Source organism: Martes martes, assembly GCF_963455335.1.
Source record: "Martes martes genome assembly, chromosome: 7".
NCBI classification, from domain to species: Eukaryota; Metazoa; Chordata; class Mammalia; order Carnivora; family Mustelidae; genus Martes; species Martes martes.
Window position 1 is genome coordinate 30758691 of NC_137894.1, and position 18539 is coordinate 30777229.

General features: G+C 60.7%; 2 protein-coding genes across 8 annotated transcripts in view; one reads left to right on the top strand and one right to left on the bottom strand.

The window, feature by feature from the left end:
* Positions 1 to 4197, top strand: part of EDC3 (enhancer of mRNA decapping 3) — a 61034-nt gene extending 56837 nt beyond the window's left edge. Inside the window, exon 7 of the mRNA XM_080808303.1 lies at positions 1349 to 4197. Within this exon, the coding sequence (XP_080664429.1) occupies positions 1349 to 1683 (335 nt within the window). The 3' untranslated portion in view covers positions 1684 to 4197. The remainder of the gene's footprint in view (positions 1 to 1348) is intronic.
* On the bottom strand, positions 4077 to 18121 carry CLK3 (CDC like kinase 3). Of its 7 annotated transcripts, none has more exons than XM_080808306.1 (13): positions 18043 to 18121; positions 14320 to 14471; positions 13495 to 13711; positions 11628 to 11724; positions 11286 to 11352; positions 8814 to 8930; positions 7971 to 8137; positions 6731 to 6825; positions 6514 to 6643; positions 6187 to 6269; positions 5588 to 5667; positions 5217 to 5307; positions 4077 to 4571 (listed from the first exon to the last, which is right to left on the bottom strand). In XM_080808306.1, exons 2-13 carry the CDS (start codon positions 14469 to 14471, stop codon positions 4395 to 4397), a joined length of 1473 nt encoding a protein of 490 aa, XP_080664432.1. In that variant the 5' UTR covers positions 18043 to 18121; the 3' UTR covers positions 4077 to 4394. The 7 variants fall into 7 exon arrangements, with proteins under 7 accessions (XP_080664432.1, XP_080664433.1, XP_080664430.1 ...); XM_080808307.1 differs by lacking the exon at positions 18043 to 18121 and adding an exon at positions 17856 to 17926; XM_080808304.1 differs by lacking the exon at positions 18043 to 18121 and adding an exon at positions 17793 to 17911.
* Between the last annotated feature and the right edge of the window lie 418 nt (positions 18122 to 18539).

The window sequence follows — 18539 nt, forward strand, 5'->3', positions numbered from 1 at the left end:
AGGCAAGTGAAGAGGGGGGGTGTGGTGTGGTCAGCTCTGCCAGCAAGCTGCTCTGAGTTAGGCTCAGATGAAGGCTGAGAATTGACCACTGGATCTATGTGGGAGCCCCCTGATGATCTCAACCAATGATCTCAACTCAATCTCAGTGATCTCAACTCAACTCAACCAGTTGAGTCTGCTCAACTCAAACCAGAGCTGTTTCAGTGGGGATGTATGGGGGGCGGGTACAAAGTGATTAGAGTGGGTTTTAGTGAGAGCAGGGGGGGAAGAGAGAAGAAATATGAAGGAAGGGTCTTGCCAGGGGTCAGATGGCAAATTGGGGCCAGACCCTGGGCCAGAACCTCAGGCTCCTGTGTACATGTAGATGTGTACATGTGTACACGTAGAAGGTTAAGACCCCATTCTTACTCTTGAGAGCCTACTGGCCCCCGGCAACACCCCCTACCCCCTCGTCATGGTGGTCAGATCTAAGTACAGAAGCCCTGAGTCCCTAATTGAGAAATAGCATTATTGGAGCTGGGAAGCAGGCCTGTTCTGGGTTCCCCTGCTTGAGATCTGTAACATGATGCTCTGTTTTAGGCAATTCTTCCTCTGGCTACCTGAAAGCCTTCCAATTTCAACTCCAGGAGCCAAGTCTGAGGATGCTGACCTTGAATTTGGTCTGATTTCTCCTATTCTCAAGTTACTCTCTTAGGCTGGTTAAGGCTTACGTAGTTGTTGAGACATCTGTTCTGCTGTCCCAGAGGCTTGGTTTGAGCAGAAAAACTTTAAAGTGTCTGAAGAAGTGATCAGTTCCCTCTCCATCCTTCAGATTGGGCTGTAAGGAGAGCCCATTTTCATGAGATGGACGTGGGGCAGGATGCAGCAAGGCCAGGCTGGCTCGGGTCGTGTGAGGAGGCTAGCCCAAGGTTCTGGCCAGCTTGTTGTTGTTGGGCTAGTCACACGTGGCGGTCAGCCCATTTTTGCTGGGGTGTGGGCAGGGCTCCCTATGAGGGCCAACTCAGCAGCAGTCAGCTCCCCCTTCTCAGACCTCTTAGTGTACCCCGTGTGTTAGTTGGATGTGTGTCTGCTGTTCCTGGAGACAGCCTATACAGTCTGCAGCACAGGGCTTCGGCCTGGGGGACTCCATGAGGACATTGGTCCATCGGGCTGACATGCCCTTTGTCTCTGGTGCCCAGCCTGGCCTTGGAAGTCCTGGGGCTGGTCCCGCCTTGAGAAAGCCAGCCTGTGGTGAGGCCGCAGAGTGGTGACAGAACAAGACCCTCCTTGGGGCCATCTGGGTCCTAGTCCCTACCTGGGCTGCTCTCTCCTTATAGTGATTCCCATGTGGCGCTCTTCCCACCTGCAGATCTGCCCTCTAGCCCTGTGGACCTGGTGATCAACTGCCTGGACTGCCCCGAGAATGCCTTCCTGCGGGACCAGCCCTGGTACAAGGCAGCCGTGGCCTGGGCCAACCGGAACCGGGCGCCGGTGCTCAGCATCGACCCTCCCGTCCATGAAGGCGAACAGGGTATCGACGCCAAGTGGTCGCTGGCTCTGGGCCTGCCTCTGCCCCTGGGGGAGCGCGCGGGCCGTGTCTACTTGTGTGACATCGGCCTCCCCCAGCAGGTATTCCAGGAGGTAGGAATCAGCTACCACTCACCCTTTGGCTGCAAGTTTGTCATTCCATTACACTCTGCCTAGAGGGCCTCTGGGCGAGTTGGACTCTGCAGTCCCCCGCTGCTCTGGACACACTGAACTTGACAACGAACGCCTTAAGGATGTGAAGCTTCATGGACCTTCAGTTTTTTCACTTTTGGATTTGTTACTTCTGTGAGAGAACAGATCATATTTAAAAATGACCTGTCACCTGCCGGTAGCCAGGGAGGCTTTCCCACTGGGTGTCCTGGGTGGGCAGCAGGCCAAGTGGCTCTAGGCATCTCTACACTTGGCCCCCTGTGTGGCTGGGTGGGGCTTTGTTTACAGACTTAGGCAGCTCACGGACTGTGTTTCAGGTTTACAGTCACTGGGGCCTGGGCAAGCACCTTGCAGGGTGGGGCGGGTCCTGTTTGGGGGCCTGTACTTGCTTTGGCTCCGTGTCCTCTGCTCCCCCCCCAGCCCTTCTGATCATGTCGAACTGGCTGTGCTGCAGCCGCCCGCCAGAGGGCAGACTCGCACTCTGTTCCTTGTCAGAGCTCTGAGGAGGCCTTCCCAGAGCCCCGCCACAAGTTGGTTTGGGGGCTTTTGACCCTTTTTCCTGAGCTGATGCAAGCTATATGTTGGGATTTTTCTCAAGGGTCCTTCTTCCTTTCCACTCCATCATTCTGAGAGGCAGGGAAGGGGGTGGCATCAGGATGGTTTTACTGTATAGGGATTTTATACTGTTTTTCTGTTTTCAGCATAGGTAGTACAAGGTCATGTTACTGTAGAACCACAGTGCCCATCTTGCCAGCAGTGCCCCCCGCCCCATACCCTCTCTAGCTGGGGCCGGAGCCCTCAGGGTGCAGCTTTAATGTTCAGTATTGGGAAGGTCCCTGAGGGAGCCTGGTGCTGAGCCAGAAGTGGCTCCCTGGTGCTTCTGTCTTAGGCCACTACCACCCTGCTCCTGCCTCCTTGCCTGCCCATGTACCCTCCTTTCTCCTGTCCCTGCCCCGTCTTCCCGCTCAAACAGTCCTCTGCAGCTGTCGTCCCAGAGCAGGGCGCATGTCCCTCCCCTGTCTGGGCTCTACCCCAGTTCTTACAATGTCTGGGCTTTGAACCCTTTATGGTTGTCCACTCGAGATGAGTAGGCTCGGGGCCAGTGCCCTATCTCAAAAGATGCCAAAATGAGGCTAGTTCTAGATGAGCTAGCTGGCAGGGCTCAGCCACAGGAACATGCTCAGCCACAGGAACATGCTGCTGCTCGGATTCTAAGGCGGGAAAGCCCTCGGACCTCACAGGCTTAGGCCTTGGAGGCTGCTTTCAGAGCAGGAGCCATGCCTTGGAGTCCTTCACAGGACTCTTGCAAAAAGTTCATGCTTTAAAGCCTTTTTCAGGCCTTCAGGCATAGCTTCTGCTCTGCCCACCCACTCTGGTTAAGGGGGTGCGTGTGATGGCTTGCCAGGGATCATGGACACAGGATAGGCCCTGCTACCATGGGTTTCAGGCTGCTTATCGCTTTTCTTATAGGAACATAGCCAGGAACAGATGAGGCGAGGCAGAGGGCTGGTCCCTCCTTTCCTCCCATCCTCCCTGAAGGTCTGATCGTCTCCAGCAGTGGGAGGAGGCCAGAGGCCCAGAGCCTTGTGTGTATCCTCCCTGAGCCTCTGCTCACTCAGGGCCGAGAAGCTCCCAAGATGGAGCCCTCTCTTTAGAGGCAGGGCCGTGGTCTGAGCAGCAGTGCTGGATCGTAGGCATTTTAGTAAGCAACCACTGCAGTTTCTGGGTGCTTGCCTGGCCATGCAGTAAGGCCCCCCAGTTGGGTATGGTAGGGGAGCAGCTTTAGGAGCCCTGGTGCCACAGACTGCTGGCTTGGGTGAGTTGCAGCGGCCTTGGGGGTGAGGGCCTTGTGGAGGGGCACTGGGAGCTTGTGCCTGAGCCTGGCTTTTCCCCGCAGGGGGCTCTGGAGCAGCTTCCTGCCCTCAGCATGGGCCTTCCCCGGTGGTATTCACATCAGCATGATTCCTCTGCCTTCAGCTCCTTCCAGAGGCATCCTGTCCCCAGGGGGCCCCAGTCAGGGGGTCAGGACTGTCACTCATGCAGCTCTTGGGGAACCAAAAACCAGCACTTAAAATAAAGCTGAATGACAGAGTCCTGGGCTCTGTGGTAAATCGCTGTGTAGGCTGCAGTGAGGTGCCCCCCACCCTGCCCCAGGAGCCCAGCTCATGGTCGCCTGCCTGCAGTCAGGTGATTGGGCAGGTGGTGATGGGGCCAGAGGCAGAGGTCAGATTAGCTGCTGACTGGCCAGGGATTCCATGGGCGCCGAGGGAAACTGTTGCCTTCCAGCAGGCCTGCCACCTGGGGGCTCTTCTCCGTGGCCCAGAGGGACACCCGGCTTCTGTCTGGTCACTGGCTAGCCCTTCCATGCCAGCCCAGTTCACACTTAGCTCTCCACAAGCTGAACTGCTAAGAAAGTCTTTATTAATAAGGTGGGAAGGGAAGGCAAGGAGCCTGGAGACGGACACACCGGTACCAGGGGTTACAAACAGTAAGAAACACTTTATTATAACTTTACAACATATAAATAGCTTGGGTCAAATCTGTGCTTTCTGGCAGCTGGGCATCCAGTCTTGTCCCCTGCAGGCTCCGGCCTTCCTTCACATTGCACTGTTCGCTGGGTGGCTCTGGCCCTGGGGCCCGGTGGTGGAGGGTGGAGAGAAAGCCGGGCAGCCCCGTCCCGCTGTCCAGCTCCCGGAGGGGGGGCGGGTGCCCGCCTGTCATCTGCTTGGGTTGCGGCTGGTGTGGAAGGACCGCTCCTCAGGGGTCAGGCCAGCAAAGAAGGGGTGCAGCAGGGCCTCCGCCAGTGTGATGCGCTGGGCAGGGTCGAATTCTAACATCTTCCTCATCAGGTCAAACAGCTGCACGTGCTCCAAGGCGTCCTCGAGCATGTAGCTCTGCTCAGGGACACAAGGTGCCGCAGTGTGACGGCGGGGCCAGGGGGGCCACTGCAGGTCCCCGGGCCTCTGGGAGGCCTTGCTGCAGGGCTCGAGGAGCCAGTGCTTGCCCCCCGGAGGACCACTTCTGCCCTCCTGGACCGCGAGCGGTTCTGCTCCTTGCATGCCCGTGTAGAGCTTTTGGCTCTGAGCGTCTCGCTGGCTTGGTGCCTCTGCCCCTGCATGCAAAGTCCCAACAGGTGGGCAGTGTCCCCTCTGTAGAATTCACTGGTCCGGGCACCAGATGCCGTCGACAGAGGATTTCAGGCCTACAGCTTCCCTCCCCCTCACCTCAGTCCTGCCTAGTTCTTCCCAAAACTGAGAGAAGAGGAGCACCGGAGGCAGCAAGGTCTCTGACATCGGGCTCTTCTGGTGCTCCCCGTTACATCCATGGCCACCCTGTGTGGGAGGGGCAGGGCTAAGGGCCCCTCGGGGGGCGGTTGGCAAGCAGCCCCACGGCCCGCACCCAGCAGCCTCAGGTGTGGCCTCCCACAGAGCCGGAGCGAGGAGGCAGCCTGTAGCTGCCCGGCCGGTCTCTGCTGTGTGTCTGCCCAGTGCCTGGGGCCTCCTTGGCATGAGCTGAGCTGGGGGAAGCCAGAAACTGACCTTCAGAGGTTTGCAGTTCTCCTTCACATACCGGCCATCAGAGCTGTTCTCATCCCAAACCAGGCCCCCTTTGTAGAAATATTTCTGTTTCCTGAAAGCGAAAGAAAGAAGGGGTCAAGCCGCAGGGGTTGGGGGAGACATGGCAGTCTGGGGAATGACCGCAGAGCCACCGGGGATGCTCTAACTGGCCCAGTGCAGCCGGGGAAGAAGGTCTGGGCAAGTGTCTGCCAGCTCAGAGTGCGGTATGGGAGGGAAGGCCACTAGGAACCTGGGGGAGCCAGGGTGTCCCGAAAAAGACTGGCTTGTGACCCAAGGCCAAGATGGGAAAGGCCCCCACGGCCACCCCTGAAGGCGTCCCCACAGCTGCTTACCTGGTACGGTGGATCATGTGTGAGGGGATGGGCCCTAGGATCTTCTCCATCATCACCAAATGTTCTCGGTTTTCGTGGGTCTATTGGAAGGTCAGGGATACAGCAAGCCGGAGTCAGTACCAGCCTCCGCCCCCGCAAAAAAATAAGGGACCCAAAAAGATGGGCAGGTGCCTTCCTTGCCCCAAGAGATGTGAACCCACCGGTGAATGGTAATCCCGGCCTCTGATATGGTGGCAGCCTGCCAGACAGTTCTCTCAAGGTCAAGTTCACGCTCCTTAGCCTTTCGGGTGGACTTAGCCATCACCACACCCTCTCTCCAATGACTTCCCTCACTCTTTCCAAAACATGCCCCACCCCAGTCCCCCTCTGCCCCCTCCTCCCTCAAGCTGTGCTCCTGCCTCAAATGCTCGCTCCTCTTGCTATGGTCCTCCACGCCGAGGCTAAGCACAAGAATCCCTGGGCGCTCCACTCCTCAACCTCAGGAGCCCGAGTGTCCCAGCATGCTGACGGGGGGTGGTCACAGGGCTCTCCCACGCCAGCCCCTGCAGCCTGCCCGAGGAGCAGTGCTCAGCTGAGCCCCGTGATGCAGGAGGCCTTACCTGGAAGAGTGTGAAGCCCCGGTAGTACTCGAAGAGAATGCAGCCAATGCTCCAGACGTCGCAGGGCTGTGCCCAGCCCAGCTCTGAAAGCCAACATGGGAGGAGACCGTGACACTCAGCCCCCTGCTCCCAGCCCAGATGTCAAAGGACAGCTGTCACTCTGGAGGGCGGGACCCTAGCCCAAACCCCAACAGAAGGCCCTTTCTCGGGTAAGGCCAAGTGAGCCGCCACAGTGACACCGGCCCCTGGGGGCAGGCACATCCTTGCCCCTAGTCCTCCCCTCCTGACGGTCCGCTTTATTGGGCTGGGGGCTAGCCAGTCACTCACCAAGGATCACCTCAGGTGGGCGGTAGTGACGGGTGGCCACAATGGTCGTGTGGTGCTCATGGTCAAAGGTGGCACTGCCAAAATCAGCCACTCGGATGCTGGTGTTCTTCACCGCCTTCTCCTCACAGCTCTGAGGCAAGGGGGGCGCGCGGGTCAGGAGCCTGTCCCAGTGGGTGACCTACCACAGAGCACGGCCTTGCCCTCTCCCGACCCCTACCTTGTGCTCATTGTAGAGAGTTTCAAACTCTGAATTCACAAACAAGATGTTCTCTGGCTTCAAGTCTGTGTGGGTCAGTTGGTTTTCATGTAGAACTGGGGAAGCAGGAAGCAGAACCTTGAGAACCCCGGCTGCTTCTCGGGCCCCGCTGCCGGCGCGAGACAAAACTACAACCCCACAGCTGGTCTGCCGGCCACCCTCTCCCCCTGCCCCTGCAGGGGGGCACAGCGGACTCTGCCTCCACGCTGGCTTCCCTCTCGAGTGCTCGGTGCTTGGGGCTGTGGCCAGTTCTGATACTTCACAAGAGGGGCGGGGACACTCTTCCCATTTAGTATAGAAAACCTCCCTCCTCAGCCTGTTTCTGGCCGAGGCTGCAGCATGAGCCTGGGGGCTCCTCCTCCCCAGCACCGGCTGCGTGATTTGCAGGCCGGGGACAAGATGAACATGCAGGTCCCCTCACTCAGGAGTCACAAAGAATGTTAAGGTGGCAGCAAGCAAACAATGAATAACCACAGGGCCGCCCCTGAAACACAACCTAAGGCCGGCTCTGCCTCTTCCCATCCCTCAGCCTTCTCCTTCCAGCTCTTGTCCCACCAACGGTGGCACCCAGGCAGCACCTTCTGACTCCACGCTCCCAGCTGGTGGTCAAGACCCAGCCCGCAGCGTAACCCACCTCTCTCCAGCCTGGGCCCTGCTTCGTTAGAGGGAGTTTCAATACATGCCAGGGTCTGGGCACCCCCCCACGGCCCCCTCCCCATCTGTGCAGACCCAAACAGCCTAGCTCTAGGCTCCTCCCCAAGGAGCCTTTGTCCTGTGTGGACCACCATGCCCTACGGTGCGGGGCACCTCTGAAAGCCCTGCACCTCCAAAAGCAGCTCTGAGAGGCCGGTGGGCAGATGGGAGGGGGTGGTCAGACGAAGGGTGTCTGCGTGGGCAGTGCCTGGGGCTGGGATCCACAGTCAGGCTTCAGCCTTCCCATCCCCCGCAGGATGGCCAGAGAGGACGAGGGGATGGATGGAACCGCCTCTCCTTTCTTCCCGAGTGCCTGGGGCATAGGTGGGCTCAGGGGCTCCCTGGAGGGGAACCAAGCCTTTCCGTCCTCCCAGACAGTCCTCCCTGAAGGCCTTTCAGCCAAAGGGGACCCAGCGCCTCTGGGGCCAGGCATGATGGTTGGCAGCACACTGGTGTGAGCCGGGGGTGGGGGGGCCGGAGGCCACCAGGCACAGGCATGGACACTTACATCGGAGGGCGTGGCAGAGCTGGTAGGCCATGTGCCGCACGTGCGGCAGGGGGTAAGGCTGGAAGTTATTCTCCTTCAGGAACTCAAAGGTGTTCTTGCCCAGGAGCTCAAAAGCGATGCACATGTGCCCATGGAAGTTGAACCAGTCGGACATCAAGACACACAGGCTAGAGGAGAAGATGGGGTGGGGGGGCTCAGTCTCCGCCCCTCCCTCAGATGAGGCCAGTCCCCGCCCTTAGGCCACTGGGTCACCCACGCCCATGAAGAAAAACCCTCAGTTACAAAGAGCATGTCTCCCATCAGAGACCACCCCTATCAGATTCAGGGCAAGGACTAAACTTCCTGCTGCCACAGGGGGAGTTCTGGTCCAAGGCGTCCTGCCCCGTCTACTTAAGACGTGGCCATAATCCAAAGAGATGGAATCACTCCTGCCTTTCTTCAGCTCCCTTAACTGAGCTTCCCGAGTCCGCGGGGCTCAGCACCGGGCTGGCGGGAGAGGAACTGCTCAGTGTGGGTGCCCTGGGGCGGCTTCACTTTGGAGCCTTCCAACTGTGTAAGTGCTGCGGCAGCTGCGGGGCTGTGTCTGGTCTGACTCCCGCCGTGACCCATGAGGCCCTCACTTACGGAAGCGGGCCTGGGAGGCCACCTCGGAGCACAGAACCCTTGGGGTGGAGCCTGCCCAGCGACCCCAGGGCTCCTCCAGCGGGACTCATGAGGCCCGGCCACGCTGCTCAGCACGCCAACTGGGTGACGGGCCACGGCTCTGCCAGGGGTCCAGGCAGCTGCAGCCGGAGCGGACACCGTCCCCACTGAAAGCTTCCCTCTCGTACCCAAGACACTCACAACTTGTTCTCTTTGTCCTTCTCCTTGATTTTTTTGAGAACGTTGATTTCTAGCCGGGCGGCCTCCCGGTACTTGCCCACATTGCGAATGATCTTCAGGGCCACCTGAGACTTCCCTCTGGGAGCCGGAAAAGAAGCAGAGGTTCTCAGAAGTGCCCTAGCCCTTCCCCGCCCCCCACCCTCCACCCCAGTCTTGCAGCTCCTGGCAAACTGTGCTCAGGACTCCAGGTACAGGACCTGCTCCGGAGGCGCAGACGCCTGGCCCCCAGCCTGGCCCCAGGCAACGCCCCCCCACCCCCACCCCCGCCCCGCCCGCTCCCCTGGCATCTGTGAGTTAGTGCGTCAGGGCCAGCCTGGGCTTCTTTGATGCCAGCCGCTGCCAGCTCCCCAGACAGCAGGCAAAGGAGAAGAGGCCCAGCCTGCCGGCCGGCACCAACACCAGCTCCCTCAGTAACCTGACCTGCAGGCCAGCCAGCCCTGACCCTGGCCAGGCCATCCCAGCTAGAACCTTCCTACAGCACCTCCTGACCTCCCTAAAACCCATCTCTAGGTCTGGGCAAATGGCTCTGCCTGGGGTGGGGGTTCCAGGATGAGACAAAGCTTTGGCAAGAGGGTAAGGGTGCCAGCAGTAGGGTCTTCTCGCTGGGGGTCCCTGGGTTGCTCCCTTTACTACACTCCCTCTAGCCGCCTGCCAACCAACCAGCTGCAGAGTTTCTCGGAGACCCCCGAGTGGTGCCAGGAGGTCTCTTCAGCGTCTAGTAAGGATTTGAAGAATGCCTGCTCTGTGCTTCCCATCCGCCAGCCCTGCCCCCCAGGCCACCTACAGGACGCCCACGGAGCAGGGACCACACTGAGGTTCGAATGCCAGGCCCAGCGGCCAGCGGGAAGGGCCAGCCAGACTTCAGAAGCCCGGGGCGGAATGAGAGTGAGATGGCGCTGGCCCACAAGAATGTGGCCTCTTGAGGCCCCTGGGAGGCTAGCTTGGTGCCTAAGGAAAAAGCTCACAAGCCCCAGGGCAAAGGCATCTTCTGGAAAATAACCTGTTTTTCTCTCCCTATCCCACTTTCCCAGATTTTCAGGACAGGGAAAGACCTCAGAGGAAAGGCCACTCACTCCAGGCTCCTAGGACAGGATCCCTCAATGGCATTCTCACCTTGAGCAGAGAGCTCATAGCTCCCGCAGGCAGCCACCGCCAGGGCTGGATGGCGCTGGGGATCAGGCCCTTCCTTTGGCTGAGGTCAATTTACCCCCCTCATAACCACCCTGCTGGCCAACTACCTTTGGATCCCCTAACAGTCCCCCAAGAGTCGTGGCTGCCCCTTAGTGACTTCAGAGACTCACTTCCCCTCCACCTACTCAGGATGGGGGGGGGACACGGCCCAGACAGCTTAGCTGCCCCCACGTGTCACAGCTCGCAGATCTGCCTCCCACCTCTCGGGTCCCAGTATGGTCTACATGTCCGTCCCTATGCCCACCGGCCCCAGCCCTAACCTCAGGGGCCACACTGGGTCTGAGGGGTGTTTAAATGGGAACTGGGAGCCCAGGGAGATTTCCAGTCAGTCACTGTCACTACCTTATATGGAAGGCCACCGGGCTAGCTGGATGGCTAGGTCTAACTGTCCTTTCTGAGTGCCCAGTACCATGGTGGCCCACTGCCAGGGGAGTATGGGTCCTATCTCTTCACCCCGTGCACAGTGGGAAGGTCGTGATAGGCAACACATAGCTCAGGGGGACAGCAGAGACAAGGTACCTGGTAGCTAAGGCACCAGACCAATGAGAGTGCCCTCAGAGGAGAGGCAGCAGGCTCCCGGGAGGTGGCCTCCCAGCCCAAGAGGGGCAGAAGTTCTGGTCTGCCAGAATGGCGAGGGAACAGAAGTGTTTCACCGTGCAGGCTGGAAGGCAGCACGGCTCCCCAGAAGCCCCCAAACACACACCAGAGGAACCCCGTTCTACCTGCATGCACCCAGAGGGACGCGTAATCCGGCCTGGCCATGTGGGAGAGGGCAGCAGCCGGCAGGGTCAGAGAGCCCGAGTCTGGTTCCTCTCAACCCAGCCATGCACCGGGTTTAGGGGGTCCAAAGGAAGTTGGCCAGCAGGGTGGACAGCCGGGCGGCCAACCTCTCAGACAGACCTCCCGAGCCAGAGAGGGGTTGCTCAGGCTGGGCTCTGCAGTATTTCCCAACCTGCCTCCCAGCCCCAACCCGACACGAGATGGCAGGAAGCGGGCCCAGACCACAGAAGGGCCAGGACCTTGGCCATGTGCTGACAGCCACTACCGAGTCCTGGGGCCAAAGGGCCACCAGGGCTGTGCCCCTCGCCAGCCAGCAGTTTGTGGGCAGGGAGGCCACCTGGCTGCGGAGCCCCGGGAACGGCTCCCTATCTCAGGGGATCAGCAGAAGCCCAGCATGCGCAGGCCGGCCCCCTGCCATGAGCCCACTGGGATGCCCACCGCCCACCCTGCAGAGCTGCTCACCTGGCGTGGTCCAAGCACTCCACCACCTTGCCGAACGTGCCTTCGCCCAGGTTCCCCACAATCTCATCTAGGAGAGAAAAGAAGCAGGGCATGAGGGCCTGCAGGGCAGAGGGCTGGCAGCTCCTGCAAGTTCACAGCATTCAAATTCTCAAAAACAAAAAAGGTTTCTCTCTCACGGCTACACTCTTAAAAACAGAAGTTGCTAGCGTCTGCGTCATTCAGGCAATTACTGGTGGCCCCGCTAAGGCGCCACGCGCACTAGAGGCCCCTCCGGGCAGGAGAGGTCTCGTCTAACAGGGGGGAGGAAGTAGAGAGGTAAAGTTTTACGAAAGGTGGCTGTACATCGCTCCTGGAGCCAATCGCCGGTCCGACACACCAGGTGGCCCTCCTTGTCATCTTCCACACTCCGGCTGCTGCGCTTACTGCTCTGTTGGCTTCTCTGCATGCACCGCCCCCCGAAACGCCATCCGACCCATCGCATGGTAGGCGGTTCCGATTGACAGATTGAGGTGTCAGTCAAAGGCAGAGGTGGAGACGGTGAGGAGCCGGCGGGTTGGTTGGTTGGATTTTCCAGATCCCAGCATTTCATAAGGCACACAGCATATATAACGATAGGGATATTGCAAGGGACACGTCAAGACACAAACTGACTTCAAAAACAGAAAAGTAAAAACAGCTACAGGTATGTAAAGAAAACTCGGACATTATCTAAGAGAAGGGCGCCGCCAGCGCTCAGAAAGACCACCAAGCCTCTGCTGCCAAGGGGCCAGGCCGCGCCGAGAGCCACAGCCCCGACTCCCTTCGCCACCGCATGTCCCCCTCCCGGGCCCTCCCGAGACGGCCCCTGCCTGGCTGAAGCCGTGCTGAGGACGGCGCAAGAAGGCAGCCGGCTCAGCGTGCAGCCGGTCGTGCGGAACGGCTAGAGGCCACTCTGGCCTGAGTGGCAGGACGCCCGGGCCGCCCCTGCCTGCCTCTCTGCGCACACGCAGCCCTGCACGGGCCCGACAGCTGCCACTCAGAGCCACGCCTGCCACCTGCCCCCGCGGCCAGACGTCACGTCACCACCACAAACGGCCTGCTGCGGGCGGCCCTCGTGCCGCCGGCCTTGAGCGGGGGAGCCCGGGATCCGCTGGGCCAGGCGGCCTCCTACCACGACGGCCCCCGCGGGCCCCACGCCAGCTTCTGCCCTGGCCTCGGCACCCACGTTCTCACGGCCTCATGACGACAGAGGGCATCAGAAAGAGATGAAGCAGAGCACCAGCCCTGCACTGCCATCCTGCAGCAGTGTGTGGCTGCGGGCACAGAGGCCACCAGGCCGTGCTCGGTGGTCGCGGTCAACCCTCAACCTGTGGCCACTCAAGGAAGTCGCAGGAAAGCTGAGCAGAAGAGATGCCTGGCCCCCTGCACTGGGTCCGCCACTAATCCTCAGGGGCCTCCTGGCCGGCGGGAAGGAAGAGGGACGGGGAGGAGAAGAGAAGACAGCAGGTCCCCTGACACGCGCACAAGGGGCCTGAGTGCCCCGTGGGCTCCCGGCCTCGGCCGAGATCGAGACCGCCTCCATCCGTGCCAACACCACGGCCAGGGCCCGCACCTGGCGCCCAGCCAGCAAGCAGAAGAGGCCTGGGCCGCAGGCCTTTCTGCCACTCGTCCATGCGCCCCATCACATGGGCAGCCTGTCTCCTCATCTTGACCGCCCCTCCCGGGAAGAGGCGAGGCTGCAGAGGGCCCGGCTGGAGATCAAGGTCAGAGGGGCCACTCCCGGTCTGAGCTGACGGGCAGACCTCCCCTACCCGTGGGCACTCCGGCCTCCGGGCCTCTGGGGAGGGCTGCAGACCCGAGAGACTGGGCCACGCATCTCCAGATCACACACCAGCAGCCCTATCAGGTTCCCTAAGTGTCCCTGGTCACGCACACCACGTGGCCCGGAGCAGCGCGGAGACATAGACAGGCGTGGGGTGGGGTGGGGGGGGGTGCTATCGCCGGAGCCAGAGCCCCTCTCGCCACCAGCACAGTGGCCCGAAGATGGAGGGGCCGGGCCCCTGGCTCAGCCCTGCACCTGGACCAGACGACACAGACACACACACAGGCACACACACCCAGTGCGCGGGCGCAGGGCTGGCGGTACTCACCCGGACCCGCCAGCCTGAGAGAAGGCTAGAAAGCCACGGGGCCCCAAGGCCCCAGCCAGCACACCCCAGCCACCACTCACCGAGGAGGCGCTGCTACAAGACCTGGTGCGGCGTTTGTGGCAGTGGTGGGCGTGCTTGCGGGGCCGGTATGGCTCCCTGTCCCGTGACCGCCGCCGGTGGTGGGAACGCGAAGACCCATAGCAGTCCTCCCCGAAGGACGGGCTCCGCTCTTCACACCGGTACGTGTCGCTGTCCCGGCGCTCCCGGTACCTCCTCTGGTAGGGCAGGCGGTCATGGCTGCCAGGAGGGGGCGAGGACACCAGTAAGATGGGGCGCTTCCTCCCACCAGCCCGGGTTTTGCTTCTGGGCAAAAGGCGTGTGGCGAGGCCCCCAACAAGAGCTCACGGGGCGGCCGGCTGGAGCAGAGACATCTGGATGGGGGTGGGAGGCATGTGCACGAAGTCCCACCTCCAGAACCTGGGCTGCTGGCAGTACCTCTCCAGGATAGGAGGCAGAGCACGGGGGAAGGTGAGCAGGGTGAAGGGCCTTGGAGGGTCCTATCTCCCCAAGACTCCCTGGGGCTGCTAACACAGGATGAGGAGCCAACCTCCGGAAAGGTAAGAGGCTGTGTTATGAATCCCACTGAGGGAGGCTCAGAAGTCAGCAGGGGAGATGCTGGCCTAGAATTGGGGAACCAGTCTAGAGAAGGAAGACTCAAGGACAGAGAAAGGGGCAGCAGGATGGCAGCGAACACGGAGGCTCAGGAACACAGCTGAGATGGGGGGGGTGGGGGTGGGCAGAGGCGGCAGGTCCTGAAGGAGCCCAGGGCCGCCCCAAGCCTCCACACTGTCTCCCCAGCCCTGCCCAGGGATGGAGCCCGTTCCTCCCACCTAGCCCCCTGTCACCTTCTGGACCGAGATCTCCGGGGCGGAGGCTCCCTTCGAGACGGGTACCGCAGTCTCCCTTCATGCTCCCGACTATAAGACCTCCTCCTCTTCCATCGGTAGCTCAGGTACGGGTCTGGCTCAGGGGAGCGGTATCGCTTACAGTGATGCATCTAGGCCATGGGAAAGGGAGCCCCGCTCAGCAGGCAGCCAGGCAGCCAGTCACCTCCGGCCACTCGGGCCCCGGGGCTGCTCGGGGTGCCCAGGCGCTCCTGAAGAAGAGGCCCATTGTTCTGTTTGGGGGCAGCCCCTCCCAGGGGTTTATGAAGCAAAAAAGAGCTCTGAGGTCACACTGGCCCAACAGCACACAACGGGCAACACCCTTCTGTGCCAATGAACAAACAAACAGCTGCCTCCCCAGCCCAGCATCTCGGGGCCCGGGGACCTGAGTGCTCAGGTCACCCAGCGAGCCGGCACAGGTGCAGCGACAGAATGGGGGCTGGTGAGCACCATCCCAGAAAACCAAGGCCAAGGAGAGAGGAGAGCCTCTTGGCCACCATTCCCTCCTGTCTGTGGGCTTCTATGAAGTGACTGGCCTGTCAAACCAGAGGCCCAAGGGCTGCTGACAGGGAACAAACACACAAGAGCAAAGGGTGAAAGCCCTCAAGTTTGAGGCCAGGTTGCCTGACTGAGGCCCTGAACTGGAACCCACTCAAGGGAACAAAGGCCACACTTCAGTGTCAGGGGCCACGGGCAGAAACAAGAAGACCAGCCTTTAGAGAAAGAGGTGCACAGGGTCTTACAAACATTCCCTAGCCGATCCGACGGGCCGACCAAACAGACCTGGGGGTCGGTCCAGCCCCTGCTGCCCCATACTCTGTCTTAGCACCAGGAAACTGACGCCAGCCTCCTCAGAGCAGCAGAGTCTCTCACCAAGACCCCTGGGGCACCCTCCGACCACCTGCAGTGCCATGCCAGGCAGCGCCTCGCCTCCAACTGTACCACCGCTGCCCCCTCTGCTAGATCCCCTGTTCTAGTCCCCTCTCCTGTGCTCATCTTGGGAGAAGCCGAAGGGCTGAGTGTCTGGCAGCCTGTGTGCTTGGAGAGGCCTGCCCAGAGAGCCCTACCTCACCGTGCCTGTTTGGCAGGGACTTAAAATCCACCACAGGAAACCGCCAGGCTGGATCAGACACGAGCTGAGGAAGGAGGCTATGTGAGGCCAGCTCCCTTTTCCACCCACACCCAGAACCTGGACACTGCCTCCGCTGGAAGGCTGGGCCACAGATCGTGGCCAGCCTTCCTCCCAACCCTTTACTTGGCTTTTGCCAGCCTTCAGTGGTCAGTGCTGGGCTCGCCTTACTCAGCACATTTGGACAAACCCACCGAAGCTGCCCCAGCTCACGAGAAGGGTCCATCAGGAGAGCAGAGTGAACCAGCTCCTGTGGACGGGCAGGGCGGCCGGGCCTATCTGACCAAGCCCCTGGAAGCTTCTCCACAATCCTGAGAAAATCCCTGCTCCAGATCTCTCCACCAGCAGGTTTCTCCCCATATCTACCTTGAAGCCCAGGCCCCAGCAACCCTCAGAGGTAAACACCATGTAAAATCACCAACTGCTCCTCGAGAGCTTAAAATGCTGTTTTGTTTTGACGATCAGCTGACTAATGAATGTTTCACGGTTTTCCTGCAATTACCCTGGGTCAGGTGCCCGAGTTATGGAATGAAGGCAGTATGTCACATCTCCCTAAGTGACAGCGAAGATGCTCTGGTGGCCAGGCAGGCAAAGCTCCAAAGCTGGACAACGTGGTCTGGTCCACACCAGGTCAACTCCTCCAGGGACCCGGAGGATTCTCATGCCCACCCCCGTACTCGAGTGGGTGGAGCACAGGTTCAGAGTAGACAGATGTTGAGTCCCAACACTGCCACTTCTAGCTGTGTGCCTCCAGGCAAGTTATTAAACTACTCTGACCTTCAACTTCCTCTTGCAACAAGGGAGTAATAATCTCTTATAAGGCTCTGTGAGGATTAAATTACGCCACTCCTTTAACAATGCCCAGCACATGCCTTTGGGTCATTTCATTAACAAGGTTAGAAAGATTCCAAGTAACACCTCTGGGTCTAAGTTAGGACACAAAGGATATTTTACAAGTCCCTTCCAAGGGGGGTGAGAGCCCTGGGTAGAAAATCCCAAACTAAATCCCAGTGCTCCACTTACTGGCCTCATGACTCTAGGTCGCCATACCTGAAAATTGTGGAAAACACCTTCCAGCCAACTTGGCAATGGAGATGACAAGGATGAGAGCTACAGAGTACCATGCAAGGTAATCAGAGAGGAGATAACCTCTGCTTCAACACTTTCTAGACAGGGGAAATATGGGGAATACCAGATGTTCCTCATTATCTTCCCAGCCAGGGCTCTAGATCCCATTTCTCACCAATTATCTCTGAAGCTCTGAGACCCCAGCAAATAGGTTATTTAAGGAAGCTAAGGGTCACAATTATGTTCAAGAAGGCTCTGCTCTTACACAGCTAAGAAAGAGATAATGTAGAGAAAACCAGGCCAAGGATGCCAGCTTTTCTGAGCAGAGGCCTAGTCGGCTTCTCATCTGCAGTTCCTGGCCAGAGAACTGGGTTGACAAGAAGAGCAGCCAGCCAGGTCAGCGTCTGCCCTCCCGGAACCCAGCCACTCCAGCGCCCCATGGTTATTTTTGGCTGACGCGGCCCCACCGCTGCAACCTCAAACCTGCCACCTTACAAGCCGCCACCACCGGGTGAAACGCTCCTCCTTTTCAAGGGCATGGAGGAGGGAAGCTGGAAGGCCGCCAACTCCGCCTCAACGGGGGCCTGGCTCAGGCAACTCCCACCCCAGCTCCACACCAGGGCACCCGCACCCGGAACTAAAGCACACAGACTCCCGGACCAGGGAGCAGCCCGGGCATTTGTAGTGTCAGCTTGACTCGGCCCCTCCCCCGGGCTGGAGAGGCTCCATCATCACAACAAAACACGCTGGAGGCCTGCGGCCCGCTCGCGTCCCTTCCTGACGCGCCTTGGGTCTCAGGGATCCAAGCCCCTTCCCCCACAACCGCCGCCAGCGGCGGCGAGGGGCTACCGGGGGGACAGGCGGACGGCCAGCCTGAGCTAGAATCAAACTTCAGGCCGCGCGGGGAGGAGGAGTCTGCAGGCCTCGAGCAGAGGGTATGGGAGGGGTCTGAAGGCCCCTCCAGGCTCTCCCAGGTAGGACCCCGACCCCACTCCGCGGGAGGTGCAGGGCTGAATCTGGATCCCTGCAGGGGCCTCAGCCGCCGCTCAGACTCCGACACCGCGGGATCGAGGGGTCGGGGTCTGCGGTGACCAACCCTCCGGGGGAGAAGCGGCGGGTCAGGGGTGAGAGGTCGGGGCCGCGACCAGAGGCGGGCCGAGGGAGAGAAAGAGACTAGACCGAGACGGAACCGAGAGCCCGGAGACCCGCACCCACTGCGCCCGCCCTTTCGACTCACCCCCCGCCGCCGCCGCCGCCGCCGCCACCGCCGCCGCCGCCGCGGGCCTGCGCCCACACTCACCGTCTCCCAGGATCCGGCTGCGGCTAGGCCCCACTCCCCACTCCGAGCGCCTCTTCCGCTTCCGGCTCCGGCCTCCGCCCGCGGCGGCCCCGCCCCTCGCGTGACGCAGACGTCGCCAGTCCCTACTCGCCCAGGCTCCGTGGCCTGGCCGCTCTAGTCCCCGACTCGAAGGCTCTGGAGGACCCACCTTTGCCGCTCCCGTCCGGGCGGCAGGAGTGGAGACTGGTTCCGGGAGGGCAGAGGGGACGTCCCCGGCCGCGGCCCGCCCCTGCCGTATCGCGCAGCACGTAGGCCTCAAGACTCGACTGGGGTGCAGGCCCAAGCCGCGGGCGCCCGGAGGTGGAGCCCTGACCAGGCCGGGGGACCCTGCCTGCTCTGCAGACCCGACCCCGCCCGTGCCCGCCAACCCTTTCCTGCGCGCGGAGGGGCGGGCATTGTTTCGCTGTTGCCTCAGTGAAAACCAGGCGGGCCTTGAGCGTCCGCTTGGCCCCGGGACCCCGGAGGGCGCCAAAGATGACGGAAGCTGGTGTCGCTAGGCTCGGGAAGGCGGGCGCCACTCCCGGTTTCGGGGAAGACGCAAATGAGACCTTACTCTGTGTGGGGGGCTCTATTAAGGATCTGCGTTACGTGCCCGTTCCCGTGTGCGTCCAGAACCGTTTCGGGGAAGATACCCGAGAGCCACGT

What these genes read in the sequence shown, in the direction of transcription:
- CLK3 (XM_080808306.1), bottom strand. Translation starts at nt 14,471, where the DNA reads ATGCATCACTGTAAGCGATACCGCTCCCCTGAGCCAGACCCGTACCTG. An exon ending in CGGAGATCTCGGTCCAGAAG is followed by an intron (nt 13,712 to 14,319) that starts GTGACAGGGGGC and finishes CCCTCCTGGCAG; the next exon opens with CCATGACCGCCTGCCCTACC. An exon ending in CTCTCTACAATGAGCACAAG is followed by an intron (nt 6,644 to 6,730) that starts GTAGGGGTCGGG and finishes CCCTTGCCTCAG; the next exon opens with AGCTGTGAGGAGAAGGCGGT.